Below are 17,450 nucleotides of genomic sequence, written 5' to 3'. Positions count from 1 at the left end.
ACCAAGACCCCCGCCGCATCAGCAGCGGCAGCCGGAACCCCCAACGCCACACGGCCACAGGCAGGGAACAACCGCCCCCCGGGCGACCCAGCCCACCACCCAGGCCAGGGCCAGCAGGACCGCCGCGAGTCCCCCAGAACCAGAGAGCAGGCAGGCACGGAGGGAAAGGGAGCGCCGCCCCAGCCAAACCAGGAGGGCAGCCCCCCGCCGCGCGGGGAGAGCCCAACGCAGGGCCCCACCCCATGGCCTCAGGTTTTTCCAATGCCCACTTTTTCCTATGAGGTTGAACTCATACTTAGTGAGGGAAATAGAACTTATCAGAGAACAGGAAAGTCTTTAAAGTTAACCAGGGGCCAAAAACATGACATACTTGAAGCTCTTGCAGCTACAATGCACAGTTTCAAAGCATACCCCAATGACAGAGAGGTTTCAGTGGTAGCAGAGGCACTTGTTACTCATCACCCTTGTCTGAAAGAGCCAGGCTCTAAAACAGGGTGGTATGGCTGGAAAAATAGCCTCAAGTTTAAAATGAGGAATTATCGAGCTAAGTTAAGTCGTGCTGGATTTCAAGAGGTAGCAGTGAACTTTGGAAAGAGAAGTAAAAATAATCCAGATAGACAAGCTGCACACACTGGCATTAAAAGACCAAAGAGAGCAGAACTCAATTACCTCCCCAATTTTCCAAGAGGGGAAGATGCTACCAGCCTAGACCAACTGAGACTGCAGATTATAGATGAAGTTAAAAAGACTGACAAAGATCAAATCCTGATCACCAAGTTAATGCAAAGCACCTTTGCCCTGCTGCGCAAAGAAATAATCAGTGATGACCTGCCAGTTGCAGACATCTTGGAATGCTGGCCTGCCCTAAAAATGGAATCTCAGGTGAATATTTTTTTTAAATACAATTGTACATGCAACAGTATAATGCTTTGAGCCACATACTCACAGTCCTTTTGTGTCTGTGCAGATTTGTGCAGAGTTTCACAGAATTACAAACATTAACTTGAAGAACCACTTTGCTGTGTTGGACCAACATACTCCTCGCCTTCAGAACATATTCAGGAAGAAAGCTTCACGCACAGGGAAGGTGTCCGATGTCCTAGGCCAGCTCTTCACAATCTACGACCTCCAGGTAAGTGACATCTCATAATAGCTTATTGATATGAATGTCTGTACAAGATTTAGTGTTGCTCAACTGCTATGCTGAACAACTGTGGGGTTGTTCATCAATGTCATGTTCTCACACTGCAGGAACAAGTTGATGTTCATGTAAGACGTGCAGTTGTCCTTCAGGCTCTCCTTGCCTATCTCCATGATGACACCTCCAGCTTTCTGAGGACTTGTGAGGTAAATTAAAATGTTTACAATGTACTGTGACAGCATAAATGTGATACAAATGTCTGTCACTCGCAGAGCTAGACAGACCTTAACTATGTTGATTCTGACCATTAGCTGGAAGGTGTGTGAAAGCAGGGAAATGTATAAATTATACTGGATTGCAGATATGGAGGACCAGGAATGGCCACCCCTGATCTACTTGAACAAATGGAAATTAAAAAAGAAAATAAGTCCATGACAGTCTGAGAATGTGCACCAATGGGATTTTCAAGTCTTACTCAATAAGTTGTAATTAAAATATTCAATAAGACAATTATGAATATGCTTGAAAAAATGTTTATTCATCTAACTTTAAAAAATTCTATAGTTTGACAATTGTCAAGCTGTGTCATTAAAATATGCTATTGTAGATATGGATGAGTCCGTATGTGGACAGCTTAAATTGTCAGACGTCCTGCAAAGTTTGTCAGTGTATTTTGCTTAAACACTAAGGTAGGCAACAAGAACTTGTAAAATTAGAATTAAAATGTTACGTAATCTCCTTCATATAGTGTAAAGACAGGACAGCCCGCGTGGTATAAAATGACAACCTAGATAATAGGAGCTACATGATGGGCAAAAGCATGATTTTCATTTGATCTTACAAAAAGTAAATTTTACAGTAAATGGATACCTTTCATGTGAAAACATAAATGTACACTATAGTTGCATTATTGTAATTATCTTTTCTCTTTAGGTTGGGCAGTCCATGGAACCAGATAATGTGGACACACTACTTGGACTTCTTGCAGTTGGTGCTGATCCACAGAATGCCATGTTCCATCCAGTCAAGATCGTGGTTGTACTTGAGGGTAACACGATTATTGACGTACCCTCACTGGCTGATGGATTTGTCATATTATTTGCATTGATATATGCCTTTCATCTAGCGTACCCCAAAACCTTGGTCAACACATTTGACTTTATTCAAAATGTCTTGATGGGTCTTGAGGATGAAAAATTAAAGCCCAAAGGGTTGAGTCTGAAAAACGACCTATTGACAGAACTGTAGTGTCATTCTATGAATGATTCTTTTGCTGGACTATGGAAATTTCAACATGTTGAACTTGTGTTTTGAAAGTGTTGTTTCATGTAAAAGTTGAGGTTTCTTTTTGCACTAAAACTGGATGTGTGCAATGATAGTTTCTGAAAACTATCCAGCCTTACTAACTAGCCTGAATTTTATTTGAACTGTAAGAACATTATGGTTGGTGGCAGATATGACGATGCTTTTATGTAATCTGCGTGAGTGCGATTTTGAAGGTTATTTTTTTTCTCATTCAAGGCTATACTTTATTTATAGAAATATTGTTTTACCTTTTTTAAATTTTTATGAAAATGCCTGGCGCACACACATTATCTTTGCCAGGTTTTGTTTTTTTTGTTTTTTTGTTAAGGTTGCCTAAACAATGTTTACTTTTAGAAGTTGTGGCAGTAAAACTGTAAAACACAGAGAATACTAGAACACAAGTTTTTCTAATTGTAGTTGTTGAAAAATAGCCTTGTTAGAATTTTTTTGATTACAGGCTGTATAGTGTTTTTTTGTTGTTGTTATACCTGCTCAGGTTGTTCAAGATGTTTATTCTTGAATCCGTTAGTCACTTATCAAAAGCAATTGTACAATCAACCTTTTCAGTCATTGCAATGATTTACATTTTTGTTTATATTTACACTCATGCAGGTTTTTTTTTACTGGATTGAACAGATGGATATATGTTAAAATTACACTTTTTTTTTAAATTATAAAATGTACACGGACTTGACGATATTGTTATTTTTTGATACCTGAAAACTCTTTAATTGTAAAAGTGAAAAAAAATCACTTCTGTTTCTGTTTTTTTTCTTTTTTTTTGCACAATCTGGTATTACAATCATTGGCTGCTCTTTAATTATATGACTGATGACTTGTTTTAGCTGCTTTTGGGAAGACTTTGACATTGTTTAATAAATGACATTTAACACGGTCAGTCGGTCTAAATATTTTCATTTTGAAATTTTTTGTATTGGCTCTATTCAAGTATATGTATGTAAAAGAAAATGTTTAATGATTTAAATGTAGTCACCTAGAAGGTGAAATATTTTAGAATTTAAAATTTAATAAATGATTGTATTAAGTACCAAAACATTTTAAGTAAAATATACTTGTATAAATATATTGTAAGAACTTAACAAACTAACTATAGATAACTTGATTAAAGTTGTGTTTTAAACAAAGAAAAATTAGTCAGGTTTACTTGAATTCTTTTGTCACATTAACTTACAAAAATAAGTCTTGTAACTTAAAACTTTAAGTTAACAATAATTTAAAAAATGTATGTAATCAGTTTCGAAGAAATGTTTGAGTTAAGTGAACTTATTGTGTTTTACAGTGCAGTACACCTTCGAAAGACATCAAGAAGGTCTGGTACTCCAAACTGCTGTGCAGCCCGTAAGCCAAAACCACAGTCAGAGACCTGTCCCCCACTCGGAGGCGGAGGGACATGACCCTCTTGTCCAACGGGGTGAACTTCAACACTTGGCTGCTGAGCTGGGGGCTCACGAGTAAGCCCACACCAGCCCGCTGATTCTAAACTTGAGCAACTCCAGAGTGGTAGAGAGTCCAACCCCTCTCTAAGGACTGAGTTTCAGAGCCCAGGCTATGTGTGGAGGTGAGCCCCACTATATCTAGACGGTATCTCTACACCTCATAAGCTCAGGCTCCTTCCCTCCCAGAGAGGTGACGTTCCATGTCCCAAAAGCCAAGTTCCATGACCTGGGTTTGGGCCGCCGAGGCAACCATCCCCGACTGCCACCCAAACCACAGTGCACCGGCCCCTTTTGAGGTCTCCTACAGGTGGTGGGCCCATGGGAGAGTGGTCCCAAGTTGCTCCTTAGCGGTTTGCCTGACTGGTGGCCTGTGGGAAGAGCCCCGGTCACCAGGCACTCGCTTGCGAGCCCCATCCCCGGGCCTGACTCCAGAGTGGTGCCCTGGTGACGCCAATCAAGGCGACGTAATCGGTTCCTTGTTGTTTCTTTTCATCAGGGGGATCTGAACCACTCTTTGTCTGGCTCGTCACCCAGGACCTGTCTGCCATTGGAGACCCTACCAGGGGCTTAAGCCCCAGACAGCTTAGCTCCTGGGATCACTCGAGCTCTCAAACACCCCCACCACGTTAAGGTAGCGGTTCATGGGGGAGCGAATATTCAATCAAATTAAGTTTCTGATTTGTGAAAAAGGACATTTATGAATTTTCCAAAAGTGAAGAAACATCAGGCAGACATCTGTTAAAAAACTTGAGCATAAAAAATGTTCCTCTGTGTTAAAAAATACACAATGTATGAGGATTTATGTAAAAACAAAATCTTTTTCCCCTGAAAGGTGATCTGAGACTAGGTTATGTTCTCAGTCTTGTAATAGTAGTCTATGAAAAAGAAAGTAAAGTTCTTTTATTTATTTTTTTATTTTACAAATCAGAAACAACTTGCTAACTTTGTTTCACTGAATCTTTGTCATCTGTTAAAACAATCTACTAATGCTTTTAGATGTTTTTAAACTAAAGTTTTTTTAGTAGCATTTTAATTTGAAAATGTAATTTTTCAGAAACTGGAAGCTTAAAAATATTAAATTTTGGCCCTGTTCAGACAGGTCCTTGTAAAAATTACCTGACATTAAACCAGCCCATGGCCTGAAAAAGGTTGGAGACCACTGGGTCAGGGTACAAAGGATCAGTGGCATATGTTGTGTGATGAATTTCATTAGTATGCATGTTTTACTGCTTTGACATTTAGGGCAGCAGTGGCTCAGGCGGTTGGAAAGGTCATCCAATGATCAAAGGGTCGGCGGTTTGATCCCCTCTCCCCCCAGCCAACTATTGTTGTGTCCTTGGGCAAAACACTTCACCCTCCTTGCCTCCAGTGTGGCTCCACTGGTGTGTGATTGTGTATGTGATGGTCAGAGGGGCCGTAGGCGCGAACTGGCCGCCACACCTCTGTCAGTCTGCCCCAGGGCAGCTGTAGCTACATCAGTAGTTACCATCACCAAGAATGAATGAGGAGTGAATGAATAATGGACATACTGTAAGCGCTTTGAGTGACTTGAAAAGCGCAGATAAATCCAATCCATTATTATTATTATCATTATTAAGTAATATTCTTTGAAATCTCCTTTTACTTCTGGTTTTAAAATGTGATTCATAAAATATTTTTCCAAAATACATAAACGCTCCACCTGACTTCCAAAAAGGATAAAGTCTGCAGATGCTGATTATCCTCAGTTGGGTCCTCTTCCTCTGAACTGGCTGCTGTTCAGCTGCAGCAGCTTTAGATAGGAACCTGCATCTCCGCTTTGCTGTGGTGAGGCTGGTTCCTGCCTGTGATGCTGCACTAGGCTGGCTATGCAGCCATCCACAGGGACAGAGGTCCCAACTATTAAAGTTTCTACTAATAAACCGTCTTTTGAACTCAGTCTCTTACCCAATATTCATCTCCATCAGTTAAGGGGATTGGGGGGTCTGGGAGGGTTTTGGGTGAATTGACTTTTTTTTGGTGTACAGCACATATATTACATTATATTACATAATGTATGAGGAGTGCTATATAAATAAAGATTGATTTGAGAATAAGTTGTGGTTTGAGTGCAGTCATTACAATGACTCTAAGAAGGATTCTGGTCTCACTTGTTTGAAAATGTCATCAAAAGTCGGTCTTTTGGTCGGATCTTCATTCCAACATTCATTCATCAGATTGAGACACTCAGCAGGAGCTTCATCCACAGAAACAACTGGCCTGCACAAAGGGGGGGGCTTCATCAGCCGGTCCACAATCTCTGAGGAAGATATAGAGGGTAAGACAGTCAGATGGTCTTTAGACCAGGGACCAGCAACGTTTTTGACATGAACGACCAATTCTAACTGTTCTTTAACAACTGTGACATCACCAACAATGATTAACTTTGATGCAAAGAAATATAGAAACATTTCCAATAGAGATGAAATGTTATTAACAAACAGCAGGTCAAATAACTTTTTAAACATATTTTAGCAGTAACTCAAAAAAGTTCTTTCATAACAAAATTGCACAAAGAAAATAGGTCAAAGTCGGAATAGTCTTGAAACTGTCTGAAAGTCCTGCATTTGTGGTTTTTCATGCCAACAGCAATAGGATCCATCAGAACAAAATACCATCAATATTTTTAAGAACTTCACAACCATAACATGAAAACAATAAGTGTATTGTGGTTTATTCATCTTTAGTTCCATTATGAGACAGGGCATGAGGAACTACATGTTAATGTGATGGTGTTTTTATTGAATGTAAATTCAATATTTAATTTATTACAGACGACAAAGTGCGTATGGTTGTCACTGTCTTTCCCTCTGTGTGCCGACTGTGGCAAGCGCTGCTGACTCCTGGTTTAAACAGCACGTCTTTAAACAGATTGTCTTCAGACAGTCAGTTGGTCTGTAGTCAGTCTGATGGTCTTTAAACAGACTAACGGTTGTCTCACCATGTGCAGGCATGTCCATCATAGCATAGGGCAAAGTTCTGGAGATCACTTCCTGTATGATGATAGAGAAACTGAAGACATCACCAGCAAATGAACCTCCTCGAACTGGGTTCCTAAGGAGTTCTGGGGAGGTCCACAACAGATCTGAGAGAAACATAGATGGGTTTGAGAGACCGTCAGTAACAGTTGAACTAATAAAGACTTCAGCAATCAGCAGTTAAATCTTCTTTCAACAGTTCTAAAACAATCATTTCTGGACGGCTTCTAGTCTGAGTTGATGTCTCCACAAGTGGTCAGATGTTTTCCTTAGTGGAGATTTGTCAACATTTATTTAGTTCTTCCTGCTCTTTGTTTACCCTCATGGCAAAGGTCTAATGGTTTTTCAGTGCAGATACTTTGACTCTGTCACATATTTTACTAAATGTTACGCCTGTGTTGCATTACTTTTGTCTTGTTCTTACTTTTAGAGTGCTTCTCTGCTTGTGTGTTCCTTTGTTTTCTGCTGCAGTGGGAGGTTCTGTCCTTGTTTGCAGATTGGAGCTCAAATTGTCCGGAGTACCTGATTGGCTAAAGATGTACATGTCTGGGTTTAAATACTGTCACATCAACCTCCCCCCCACACACACACCTTTTTGTGGAAAGTGAAGTATTGTTGATCAAAGGATAGGAGTAAAGTGTGTTTGTAGACAGAAAAATAAAGGCGAGTGTGAAGGTTGATCCACATCAGTGTTTGCCAACCCTGCTCCTCAGGGAATGCTGGACTGATTTTTCTATGAAGGTTTGAACTTTGACAATTCAAACATAAGAATAGAAATGGGGAAAATATTCATGTCTGTCTGAGAAAAGAGTAGAAAGTGTCTAGTGAGGGATTTTAGTCTTTAAACATCTGTAAGACTATTTAGCAAATTTCACATGTTGTATCTTACATTTAGCTTACGATAAATGTGGGACTACAGTATTTGTACTGCAAGAGTACATTTACTATTTCAATTAGTAGATTGCTGTATTCAGCAATTACATCGGATCTGGATTTTGCTTTATCTAATGTACTATTCAATTGTAATAACCGTGTTTACAGTTATTACTTTACTTCAATGTGTATATATTGTGTTCTTTTATTTATCTGGGTTTACTTGTGTGTAAGTTATGTGTTTCTGAAACAAAGATTTTTGTTTTGTGTTTACTCACCGTAGGTTATCATGCTATTGTAGATTTAATCATGTTGTGTTTTCACACCTGCAGTGTTCTCACCTGTTATTCACATGTAGAATCAACTACATACTTCAGAGTCTTACTAGCTTATCTTTTTCTGGGCTTGACAAGACTTGTGAATAGTGTTGGTTTCAGGATAAAGGCTGTAAGACATCCTTGAGGAGGGGCTTATGTGTAACCATAGATGGCCTTTTCCTCCTGTGGGCTTCATTTGTTTTAGGGCAGTGTTACCTGTAAGTGAACTTAGAATGGGCTGCCACTCAAATGGATTTGTGGGTAAGGAAACTTTTTTTAAAAAGAGCTTGAGCAGATTTCAAGTGCTCCATGTAGGGTACAATAAAAAGACTCCATAATTACTGCCAGAACAAAGACAGAGGTTTATACTATGATTGGAAGAACCAGTTTTTCCTAGGTGTAAGTGGGAAGGCACCAGATCTGCACTGTCGGCAGACAGTGCAGATCTGGTGCCTTCCCACTTACACCTAGGAAAAACAATTGTACTGATAGAATGTAACCCACAAAGATGGAAAATGGTAAAAAAAAAAAAAAAAAGAAGAAGAATAATAAGGTACATGCCATACAAGGATCCGCAAACACAGGTGTTTTACCTTGTGGGTCCTCAGGAAGGCTTAGGTTCTGGGACTGAAGAATCATGGGAAGTCCATAGTCTGTGATTTTTAAAACAAAACGTCCATCAACCAAACAGTTGGTGGACTTCAGACGACCATGAGTCAGGCCCCGCAGATGGAGGTACTTCATACCCTGAAACACACATTTCCTTTATTTATATCTGGTTCTCTGCCTATAAAACAGCAGTGGTGTGTCCTCTTCTAAAGAATATTCATTTAGATCCAAACACTACGGACAGTTGCAGACCGGTATTCAACCCAACGTTTTTAAGTAGAATTATAGAATAAATTGTTGCTAATCAACTACATGAGTTTTTAAATACCTAAAAATTAAAGAAAAAATCAGTCTGGTTTTAGGACAAACCACAGTACAGAGACGACTCTTTTAAAGATAAAATGATCTTAGATAATGATCTTAGAATAAATTTAGACTCACCGACACTTTCTGCTCTGGTTTTGATGGGCCTTACTGCCGCTTTTGATATACCAGATTTTCTTAGACAGACTGAGGAGTCTAGTGGGCCTCTCTGGATATGATATTAAGTGGTTATATTCTTACCTTACAGATTGACACTTTTATGCAAGTATGGATACATGCACTCCTTTTTAAAAACTTTTTTTTTAACTTGCTCTGTCCAACAACTGAGCAAATAAATTTGAGCTGAAGGCCTTTTGTGTTGGACAGGTTTTACTATCACAAAAAGAGGTTGTAGAACTTCAGAAAACCAGAGTGTAAATTTGTATTATTTTTTTTTATTTGTTACATTTAGTGAGTGTGGGGAGGGAGAGGGGAAGAATGTGAGGGGGGGTTGGAAGAGAATAAAAGGAAGAGAAGTGACAAAGTGGGGATACAAGCGCTGATTTGAATAAGTTATTATTTTAAGCTGTAACAATTATACCAGATCTGCTGGAAAGACAAATGTTACATCAAAGGAGAAATTCTGACACGAAGATGAGCGGAAGACATCTGTCCATCAATACACTGTGGGTTAAGAGAAGGGATGAAGCAGACAGGGAGCAGTTTGGCAGTGTGCACGTGCACGTGGGGGTGGAGATACATGCATGCTGCCAAAGTGAATCGTGTGTTCAAAAGGGGAACCAGATCCTCCCAGCCGGACCAGCCAGACCAGGAGAGGGGGGAAGAAACCCCCAGGCCAGGAGCAACCCCGGCGACAGGACCCCTGCAGCCCGGGAGAATGGGACCGCCCATCCACCCAGCCAGGCGCAGAAGGGGGCCACAGGACAGGCGTGCTTAGCCGTACCAGGTGGCAGCCATGGGAGCCAGACACCGAGAAGCGGGCCAAGGACGAAGCCAGGGCCCAGAGGTTCCATGAGCCGCCTTCCACCCGGCCAGCGCCCCGTTTCCACAAGCCAGCCCCGGCACCTGACCCAAGCAACCCAGAGATCAAAGCACAACCACAGCCCCCCACACACACACACACTACTCTACCCTCTACCACCCTCCTCACCCGCCATGTTATCAGAGGATACATGCTCTTCCAGAAGCAATGAAACAAGTTGCGGAGTGCCCCAACGGTGGATTTTAGGCCCAATACCTTTTAACTTGCAAAAGTTGCCTGGATTGGTGTCCCCGGGGCCCCACTCTGGAGCCCGGCCTGGGGTTGGGGCTTGCAGGCGAGCGCCCGATGACCGGGGCTCTTCCCACAGAGCGACATGAGACCACTCTCCCATTGGCCCACCACCCATAGAAGACTTCAAAAGGGGCCGGTGTATTGTGGTCTAGGTGGCAGTCGAAGGCGGGTGCCTCGTGGCCCAAACCCAGGTCATGGAACTTGGCTTTTGGGACATGGAACGTCACCTCTCTGGGAGGGAAGGAACCTGAGCTTATCAAGTGTAGAGATACCGTCTAGATATAGTCTGACTAACCTCCACATATAGCCTGGGCTCTGAAACTCAGTCCTTAGAGAGGGGTTGGACTCTCTACCACTCTGGAGTTGCTCAAGGTGAGAGGCGGCGGGCTGGTGTGGGCTTACTCGTGAGCCCCCATCTCCGCTGCCAATGATCTGGAGGTTAGTTGGATTCGCTGGCGGTGAAGGAGGCCGGAATTAGAAAGACTTGGAAGACCCAAACGCACTGTGAGAGACTGCTGCGAAAATCTGGCTGAGCCCTCCTTTAGGGAAGTCTTTAACTCCCACATCCAGGAGAACCTCAAAAAGGTACAGAGGGAGGTTGGGGACATTAAGTCCAAGTGGACCATGTTTTCCTCTTCCATTGTCTCTGCTGCTTCTCGGTGCTGTAGTCACTGGAGTACCGATCAAATCTCGGGCAGAGCTAAATGCAGCTGGAGTTAGCAATGCTAATAGCGCTAACAGTTCTGATCATTTCATAATCATTTCTCACGTCTAAAGGGATTTCCCTGGTCCCAACACCATCGAGACCTGCCACTCGCTCCCCAGAAGAAAGGAGACGGATAAAACAGCGATCCTCATCAGGTTTGTGAATCAAAAACACAAGCTAGCTCTGATGAACCAAAGGAAGAACCTGAAGGGATCTGCTGCTTATCTGAACGACCATCTGACCAGAAGGAATGCTGAAATCGCCAAACATGCCAGGCTTCTCAGGAAGCGTAAGCAGATTGAGAACACTTGGGTTAAAGGCTGCAGGATTTACGTCAAACCACTCGGTCCACCGGACCGGTCCAAGGTTCTGGTTATTAACACCATGAAGGACTTTGAAAAGTGTTTGATCACAGACGTCTGAAACTACATGCAGTGATAAATCAAAGAGCCAAATAATTTTAAGAAATATGACGCCTGGATTCATCTCTTTTTCCAAAAGTCTGAAGGACCCTGATTCTCAGCAAAGCTCTGACCTGCAGAAAATTTGACCTCAACTTTCAGCGCTAATGATATCAGCTGAAGAAGGATATGGACCTTAATCTAATGTCTGCAGACATAACATCGAGGAGAACTATAAACTCTGTTTAACCCCAGAAGAACGGCTGTTAATCAGCAGAAGAAGAAATACCAACCTTGGTCATTCGACAGATTATGGACCCTTTTTTTATTTTCCCTAACAGCATTACTTTATTACAAAAATAAATAAAAAATACAAAAACAAAACAAATAATAAAACAAATGATTAATCAATTATCGAAAATGGTTAAATTGATTGACTTTTAATGATATTACTTCACTTGCTCAAAAAAATTGATAGGTTTATTCATGAATTTTCCTAATGTGACATAATTTTGCACATATTTTTTACTTTTGATACGTGATCAAATTTTGCTAAGAAAATTTCTAAAACAGTGTTGTGTCTATTTTACTGATATCGTATTGGTTTTTTAATCACATCAATCTCTTTTATAAGATAATGTGCATATATTTTGAAAAACTGATCTGCATTTGCCATTTTGATTTCTAAAAGTTATTTTTTACATAATAGTTAAGTAATTCATCTTTGTCATGTGCTTTATTGACACTTAATGATTCTTAATTCTGTCTGATAAAAGCTAGGAACCGGACATTGATAAATCATGTAATAAAATGGTTATAGAATAACAGGGTAGGATTATATAAGTTCGCTTCCTTCCACTCCACTCCCTTTTAAGGAATATTTATTAATATATCTAATTATCCTAAGTCTGATTCGTTGTTGTATGAATGTATAACTGATAATTGTATTGTTTTTGTGTATTCTTATTTGATTTCTTGAAATAAACCATTTCAAATCAAAATTCAAATCACATCAGTATCTCAGGTCTACCAATGGTTACCACTGGACCGGCAGACAGGGGTGGTGGTTCCCCTCTTTAAGAAGGGGGACCGGAAGGTGTGTTCCAACAACCGGGGAATTACACTCCTCATCCTCCCTGGGAAAGTCTATGATAGGGCACTGGAGAGTAGAGTCCGTCCGATAGTCGAACCTCAGATTCAGGAACAACAGTGCAGTTTCCATCCTGGTCGTGGAACAGCTCTACACCCTCTTTAGGGTGCTGGAGGGTTTGTGGGAAGTTAGGGGAGCCTTACTGAGGGCCGTATGACCAGAGTAAGAGCTTAGTTCGCATAGTAACTAAAGTCAGAGTTGTTTCCGGTGCATGTTGGACTCCGGCAGGGCTGCCCTTTGTCACCGGTTCTGTTCATAATTCTTATTCCGAATTTCTCGACGCAGCCAGGGGCCGGAAGGGGTCTAGTTTGGGGACCACAGGATTTCCTCGGTGCTTTTTGCGGATGATTTGGTCCTGTTGGCTTCATTAGGCCAGGACCTCCAGCGTGCATTGGGGCAGTTTGCAACGAGTGTGAAGCAGCTGGGAAGAGGGTCAGCACCGCTAAATCTGAGGCCATGGTTCTCGACCGGAGAAAGGTAGTTTTAGCTGGGGGGGGGGGGGGGGGGGGGGGGGGCTCCTGACCTGGGGGGGGGCTCTCCTCCCCTCTCCTGGTCTGGCTGGTCTGGCTGGGTAGGATCTGGTTCCCCTTATGAACACACGGTTCACATCGGCAGCATGCATGTATCTCCACCCCCACGTACACGTGCACACTGCCACACTGCTTCCTGTCTGCTTCATCCCTCCTCCTTACCCACAGTGTATTGATGGACAGATGTTTTTCGCTCAACTTAGTTTCAGATTTTCACCTTTGATGTAATATTTGTCTTTCCAGCAGATCTGGTATAATTGTTACAGCTTAAAATAATAACTTATTCAAATCAGTGCTTGTATCCCCCACCTTTTCACCTTTCTTCCTTTTACTCCCCCCCCCCCCCCCCCCACACACACATTCTTTCCTTCTCCCCCCCCCCACACACACTAAATACAACAAATAAATAAAAAATACAACAAAAAGGGGTCTACACAAATCTACACTCTGACTTCTAAAGTTTTATAACCTCTTTTTGTGATAATAAAACCTGTCCAACGCAAAAAGCTTTCAGCTCTAATCTGTTTGCTCAGCTTTTGGACAGAACAAGTTAAAAAAAAAAAAAAAAAAAAGAAAGCATTCACACTAGCATTATTGCAGGTAAGGCAACTTTTTGTTTCTGCTGCTATGACTCTCGGTATTACATTTCTACTCATAACAGCGCCATTTACACAATGTAGAGACTTGAGGGTCCTCATGTGGCAATGTTACACGAGGGTTACATGTGTATTAGAAAAAAACAAAGAGTGATTTGACTGCTGCCACCACAACCCAAACCCTGTAAAGCAGAAGATACTGGATGCATGAAGCAAAAAGGGTCAAAATGGGTTAATGTTTACCCTGAAAACTGTGTTTTATAAAAAGGATTAAAGTTGAGCTAACACCTCCACATTGTGACTTGATTGGTGGTTTAAATGCTCAAATTAAAAACCAAAAGATTTTAAAAACAAAAAGAATACGCTATTTTTCTTTTAATTTAAATGCAGATCACTGCTCTGTCAGGGAAATAAACGATCCACTCTCAAATGTGCATCAACCACTAGAATAACTACTCTTTATAGGTTCAAAAATATAAAAATACAGCTTTTACTTTGATGCTTGTTCTTTTACTGTGACTCAATAAATACTGTATGTAATTTTTGGTTGTGCTCAGATTATTTGCACTGCAGACTCATGAACATTCAAACTTATTTCTATGCATTTGCTTAAGTAGAGAAGAATGTAAGGATGAGTCAGCCATGCTGGTTCTATCATTTTTCCTAATCTTTGTATCTGTACCTTGATCAGATCCATAAGCAGCGAAGACTTGAACATCCAGTCGAGTCTGACGTCACTGTCGGCCAGCAGGTCAGCCAGACTTCCTCGAGGACAGTGTTCCACCACTAAAGCCAGAATCCCAGAGTCCACGAACAAACCCAGATACAGGTTGAGGTTCTCGTGCCGCATCTCTCTCAGCTGCACACACAGCACTTACATATAAGTTACATCTCTTCACTTAATCCTGAAGCTGTCTTGAGCACAGGTCATTTACATCATTTCACTCATTTGTGAGATTTTCTTTATAGCAGGTTAAACCCAGATGATAAAAAAAGTCTTCTGCACTCAGAGATTCACTATCAATCTGTTCAAACAACTTTTACATTTTTCGTCTTTGAATAGATCCAATTTTGAATTGTTTTCCTTCTCTGCTTCATTTACACCATCTATCCTCATGTCCTTCATCCAATTCAATTCAATTCCATTTTATTTGTATAGCCCAAATTCACAACAACAGTCGTCTCGATGGGCTTCGTATCGGTAATTGAAAAAGTGAAACATGAACTCAAAAAGATCATGAATACATAGAATTCAATAGGAAAATATTGAATTGAACTAACAAACTGACTAAGCTATACTGACATCCCTGCCCTTAGACCCTTCTTCGCAGTAAGGAAAAACTCCTAAAAAAAACAGATTCCGGAAAAAAACGAAGAAACCTCAGGGATGTCCACATGAAGGAGGGATCCTCCCCCAGGACGGACAGGCGATTTACCAGAACTCATAGAGAAGAATTAACTTATCTAAATCTACAACTACATATTTAAAGTCCAGCAGACGAGCTTCATCCAGATGGAGTTGGGGGGACAGTCAGGGGCGCGAGTCGAGCCGGAGACAGGAACCACAGCCAGGTGTAGGAGCAGGAGCAGAGACGAGGTAAACGGTCAGGAACAGGAGCACGGATGAGCCAACTGGAGTCTGGAAGCACTCCCACTCCCCAGGAGGGAAGAGTGAAAGAGGGACAATACATGAATCACTGCACCAAACAGAGGCATGGAGAACTAAATGATGAATGATGATCAAGAATAGAGGAGAGGAAGGGTAGAAGTAGAGAAAAGAGGACAGAACCCCAGAGCACCATAGTTACCCCAGCTTCAACTTCTAGCAGCTACTAACAACTAATTGTTATTGTTATTAATTTTAATTTAAACACATTAAGTTAAATAATCTCTGAATACTAGCTAGTCTGACAATAATCCTGTCAACAGAGGAATGTTTTCAGTCTAGCTTTGAATGTAGAAACTGAGTCGGCCTCTCTTATATGAGCTGGGAGTTTATTCCATAAAACAGGGGCTTGGTGGTTAAACGCTCTACCTCCAACCGTACTTTTACTAATTCTAGGAACCACAAGCAGTCCTGCGTTTAGTGAGTGAAGTGTCCTGATGGGATGGTAAGGGACTATGAGGTCTTTGATATACAGCGGGGAAAATAAGTAGTAGTAACAAGTTTATTTCAAATCAAATCAACATTTACCTGGAAAAAATAAAATAAAAGTCAATACATGACTTGGGAAATAAGATTTGAAAGGGTAATGGAAGAAGCTAAAGCTTATAAAAATCCAAACCCCCACTCAACAACAATCATAACAACAAACAACGAAATTAAACATTTGACATAATAACGCTAACATACAAAAAACACCTGATGACGACAGACAGACATGCCCAAAAACTCCGACCAAACACCAAACCCCCTATAAAGGAAACAATAACAGAATAAAACTAAACTTTGATAATGATCCTTCCAAAATCCAAGACTACACATACTCATCATTGTTACATTGCATCTTGGTACACATTCATTATATATCTTTTAAACATAACTTTAAAATGAACAAGATTTTTACAAGTTTTCATGTTGTCCGATAAATTCTTCCAGAGTGAGACACCCTTTACTGAGATACACATCGATTTTAATGTTGTCCTTATTTTGGGTTGACAGAATTTGTTGATTCCTCTCAATTTATATTTATTAACAGCATCTCTGTTTTGAAATAAAGATTGAATGTTGGTCGGCAGAGAGTTTATTGAAGCTTTATACATGATTTGGGCTGTTTTAAAATCTACCAAGTCCTGCAATTTTAAATTAAATGTATTAAGAAAAAGTGGATTGGTGCGCTCATTATATTTAATTTTGTGAACTAATCTGATGGCTAGCTTTTGGAGCATAACTAAAGGAAGCAAATTAGTTTTGTAGCAATTTCCCCACACTTCAATACAGTGATTCAAATATGCCATTATAAAGGAATGATACAAAATAAATAAAGCGGATTGGTTAAGCATCGAGCTACACCTTTTCATCAAACCAACACATTTAGCCACTTTAGAACGTAAATGATGTATAAGAGGTTTCCAACAAAGCTTGTCATCAATAAATACACCCAAAAACACATGTTTATGCACTCTCTCAATTGGTGTATCATTAATGATAATTTCCACTGGCATCTCCTTGCTTTTCCTGCTAAAGAGCATAAATTTAGTCTTTTTTAGATTCAAAGATAATTTGTTCTTACCAAACCAATGTTTTAACTTGTAAAATTCCTGCGTTATGTCACTAAGAGGTTTTGAACACATCATTTCTCTCAAAAAACACATTTCTAATCGAGCTATTGACACGAAATTTTCACCAGATGTCGGCATCGACCCAAGTAATGCACAGATAGAAAGAAATCCAAACATTTATGTCCATAAATGAAGTTATGTGTAATAAAGTGAAATGGCACAGGGAATATGTATTGAACACGCTTACTGAAATGTATTTAATACTTAGTGCAAAAACCTTTTGTGATGATTCCAGCCTCAAGACGCCTCCTGTATGGAGAAACCAGTGGAATACATTGCTCAGGTGGGATTTTGGCCCATTCATCCACACAAACTGCCTTCAAATCTTCAAGGTTCCGGGGGTCTCTTCTGTGAACCCGGATCTTCAGTTCTTTCCAAAGATTTTCAATTGGATTCAAGTCTGGTGATTGACTGGGCCATTCTAGCAGCTTTCTTTTCTTTTTCTTCAACCAGTTGAGTGTTACCTTGGCTGTGTGCTTGGGATGGTTGT

At 40.7% G+C, this 17,450-nt stretch overlaps 1 protein-coding gene across 2 annotated transcripts in view; it reads right to left on the bottom strand.

Moving 5' to 3' along the window:
* olgc3 (membrane guanylyl cyclase) overlaps window positions 1-17,450 on the bottom strand; it is a 108,651-nt gene that overhangs the window by 31,353 nt on the left and 59,848 nt on the right. For both annotated transcript variants that reach the window (XM_023961322.1, NM_001137655.1), the window contains 4 exon segments: window positions 14,361-14,537; window positions 8,683-8,836; window positions 6,863-7,006; window positions 6,033-6,181 (listed from right to left, as the gene is read on the bottom strand). In XM_023961322.1, the coding sequence (XP_023817090.1) occupies window positions 6,033-6,181; window positions 6,863-7,006; window positions 8,683-8,836; window positions 14,361-14,537 (624 nt within the window).

This window comes from Oryzias latipes, chromosome 2 (assembly GCF_002234675.1).
Source record: "Oryzias latipes chromosome 2, ASM223467v1".
NCBI classification, from domain to species: domain Eukaryota; kingdom Metazoa; phylum Chordata; class Actinopteri; order Beloniformes; family Adrianichthyidae; genus Oryzias; species Oryzias latipes.
This window is presented reverse-complemented; position numbering and strand designations above follow the sequence as displayed.